The following is a 3,336-nucleotide window of genomic DNA, read 5'->3' as shown; positions in this document are numbered from 1 at the left end:
ACCAACACCTTAAATATGTTTCCTAGGAGATTACTGTTCATAATCAACTCTCTACTCTCTAAAGATCGAGACAGCCACCCTCCCTAAAGAGTGTGACGCACACTCGATCTTCATCAAATTTGACCAAAACTTTTCTTTATTTATTTGGACAAAATTTAATTTCCTTTAGAGCTTGTTTTTGGAAATTTCATTTAACCTTCTTAAATTGTCGCCGTTTTTGTAATTATTTTCATAAATTTTAAAAACTCTCAATTTTATGTATCAATCTTTTTATTTATTTATTTTTTCAATTTCACCACTCAATTGCTTAAATCTTTGCAATTTTTTTCTTTTTCTTTATTTATTTCTTAAAAAAAAAAATGGTTTATCTTGGAAATTTTGAAAATCTCTGTTAGGAATTAACGAAAACGAGTGGGTAAAATTGAAAAAGATTGAAAATAAATACATTAAATTCAGAGTTTTTTAAGTTTAATTATGTGGATAATTGAAAATGTAATGAAAGTTCAATGGGGTTAATAAGTGAAATTTTTCTAATTTTTTTTTTAATTTAGTTTATTAAATTGACATTGGTTAAAAATGAACTATTTTTTTTTTACTTGCTTTATTAAAATACAAGTGGGAATTAAAGCAAATTCTTACTTACGATATATAAGTCTGGGCTGTAGAGAAAACACATAATAAATATAATAGAGAACGAATTTAGAAAGATTAAGAAATGGTGCCACAGACGCGCCTCTGTGGCACGTCGTTGAATAATTGTTTTAGTTTTCTTGGAATAGTTGGTATACACTTGAAGTTGTTTTATCACTTTAAAAATGAGAGACAATCGCTTTCAAGTGGAAGTCTAGAAGTCCATATCTAAAGGAAAAAAAGTAATAAAAAATTGTCATTATTGTTAATATTATTATAATCAATTTATGGAAGTTCCCAAGATGAGGCAGGAGAAGGGAGAGAAAAGGAGCATAAAATCTAAGTATGTAATCTATACACAATCTGATCCAGCGATGCAATATTAGCAGGGTGCAAAATAGCTTTAAAAGAGCTCTTGAGATCTCTGATTTCTCTACAGCTTCTTGGCAGGGGGAACAAGTTTGTGATTTACAAAACTCTCTCTCTCTCTCTCTCTCTCTCTCTCTCTCTCTCTCACAAACACATATCACAGGAAATTAAAGAGATGGGCAGCAGTTATTTTGGAGAGCCAAATTTGGGAAATGAAAAAGGAGGTGGGTCTTCTTCAAGGAAGAGCAAGAAGAACAATTCAGACAAGCCCAAGCAGCCACAGAGAGGTCTTGGGGTTGCTCAATTAGAGAAGATCAGATTACATGGCCAAATGGGTTGTGCATACCATCCCTCCCTTCATGGGCCATATCCCACTAATTTTAACAATGTAAAATCTTTTCTTTCTCTAGCTCTCACCTGTCTCATTAATTATTGCTTTGAATATATATAGTATATACGGTTGTTATGTGAAATTTATAGGGTTTGTTTGTGGAACTTTAATGGAGTTTTTGTTGGTGTTAATTCCCATGCAGGAGGATATGAGAGTGCAAACAGCTTATTCACCTATATCATCATCATCATCCTTTTCTTATTCATCCTCCTCATCGTCATCCTCAGCTTCTTATGGTTACCACCCCAACATCATGGTATGTGGACTTTGCACACACAATTACAATGGTTTATTTGCTTATGTGATTTCTTGATGGGTCATCTCGTGTTTGTATATATATATATATATATTTCATGGATTCTGCGCGCCTTGATGTTTATTAAGTCATGCCCGTCATATATACACCATCACATCATGCTTCTGATTGAGATGTGGTGTTGAACAATTCCAACAAATCTTGTTTTTGAATATGGAAATTTTCCGTTTGTTTGCAAGTTTCTTTCACTTACTGATGATCATTGGCACTAACCCTAAATATTCTCTACTAGAAGATGCAACCAGATTGTCCTACATTATCATCATCATAATCATGGTCATCATCTGTAGAAGAATGTAATAAGAGATTGAGTCAAACCTGTGTTTAATTTCATCCCAACTAAATCTTTAATGGATTCATTCTATATATGTACGTATGTTGAAAATATTTTGGGGTTTATAAATTTCTGCTAAAATTGGCTGTTAGTACAGATGGGGCTAGGAGAATATGAAAGAGCAAATCTCAGATATGGTGATTCTCAACCTACTGCTACAGCAAGGTACTCCTACAAATGTGAAACATATATGCTTAACAAAGATTATGTTCCCTTTTTCTTGGAAGTTATGTCGTGTTCTAATCCGTAAGTGAAACCCCTCCCAGATGGGATCCCAGCAGTACTCCCACCTTAGAGACTCAACATTTTGGGCAGCCAAGCATGACGAGACACCTTCTAAATCTACACATAGAGGTAATATATATATAGATATTTGGAACAAATCTATGGCTAGCTTGATCGATCATGAATTGAAACCTTATCTTTAATTATTTAATTTCCTTTTTGATTAATTGATCATCTTCCAGGACTCGGAGGGCGATAAAAACAGCAAGAAACTTAGGAGTAATTCCATGGGATCAAGCAGTCAGAATTCTGAATCGAGTGACAATCAGGAACCGGATTTGGAGCTCAGACTTTCACTTTAATCGGCAATTAATTAAATTAATTGCAAAATGGAGCACAAAGTTGGGCAAGGCAGGCAGGCAGGCAGGCAGGCAGGCAGGCAGGCAATGAAGTACTATGAACTTGTATTGGAAGTATCATTTGGTAAGACCCTTTTGTGTAATGAAAGGTAGATTGACCTTCTGTACAAGACAATGGAAATTAAGTTTCTTCTTGTTCGTGAATTGTCAATGAAATGAGGAAAATGATGAATTTTCTCTCTATTTCTTGTTTCCATCATACAAGACGACTTTCTAGAAGCTAGGCAGCGTCTAACAGTAGTAGTAGGGCTTTCCTTCAACATAATTACTTTTTATCTGATTCAATGCTTGGGGATAGGCTCTATTTTCTTACTCCTATTGCTGATTGCTGATCAATAGTAGTAACTTTTTTTAAAGATACTGATAAAACCTAGTATTAGAGGATGATAAACCTAGATTTAGATTTAGTGGAGATCGATGAAACTTTATCCATCTATGGTAAAACAAGGGGACAGCCTTTTGGATGTCTCAAAATTTGTCATATATGATTGGATTAATTTTATCCCGTTAAGTGAAATTATACTGTGTTTATATATATATATATATGCAATAAGACACTATGTAATGATCATCTTGTCACGAGGATCATATAACTAATTGCCCTAGACAAAGGCAAATGTTACCCAAATCAAGAGCTATATATATATATTAG

The 3,336-nt window shown here is 33.8% G+C and overlaps 1 protein-coding gene across 1 annotated transcript; it reads left to right on the top strand.

The window, feature by feature from the left end:
* The first annotated feature begins 966 nt into the window (after positions 1–966).
* Positions 967–2,993, top strand: LOC133857988 (protein SPEAR3). The gene is made up of 5 exons (XM_062293390.1): positions 967–1,387; positions 1,533–1,646; positions 2,138–2,205; positions 2,307–2,394; positions 2,508–2,993. The coding sequence occupies exons 1-5, from the start codon at positions 1,175–1,177 to the stop codon at positions 2,625–2,627; spliced, it is 603 nt and encodes a 200-aa protein (XP_062149374.1). The 5' UTR covers positions 967–1,174; the 3' UTR covers positions 2,628–2,993.
* Positions 2,994–3,336: the final 343 nt, after the last annotated feature.

This window comes from Alnus glutinosa, chromosome 14 (genome assembly GCF_958979055.1).
Source record: "Alnus glutinosa chromosome 14, dhAlnGlut1.1, whole genome shotgun sequence".
NCBI classification, from domain to species: domain Eukaryota; kingdom Viridiplantae; phylum Streptophyta; class Magnoliopsida; order Fagales; family Betulaceae; genus Alnus; species Alnus glutinosa.
Note: the sequence above shows the minus strand (reverse complement) of the source record. Positions and strands in the feature narration are given on the sequence as shown.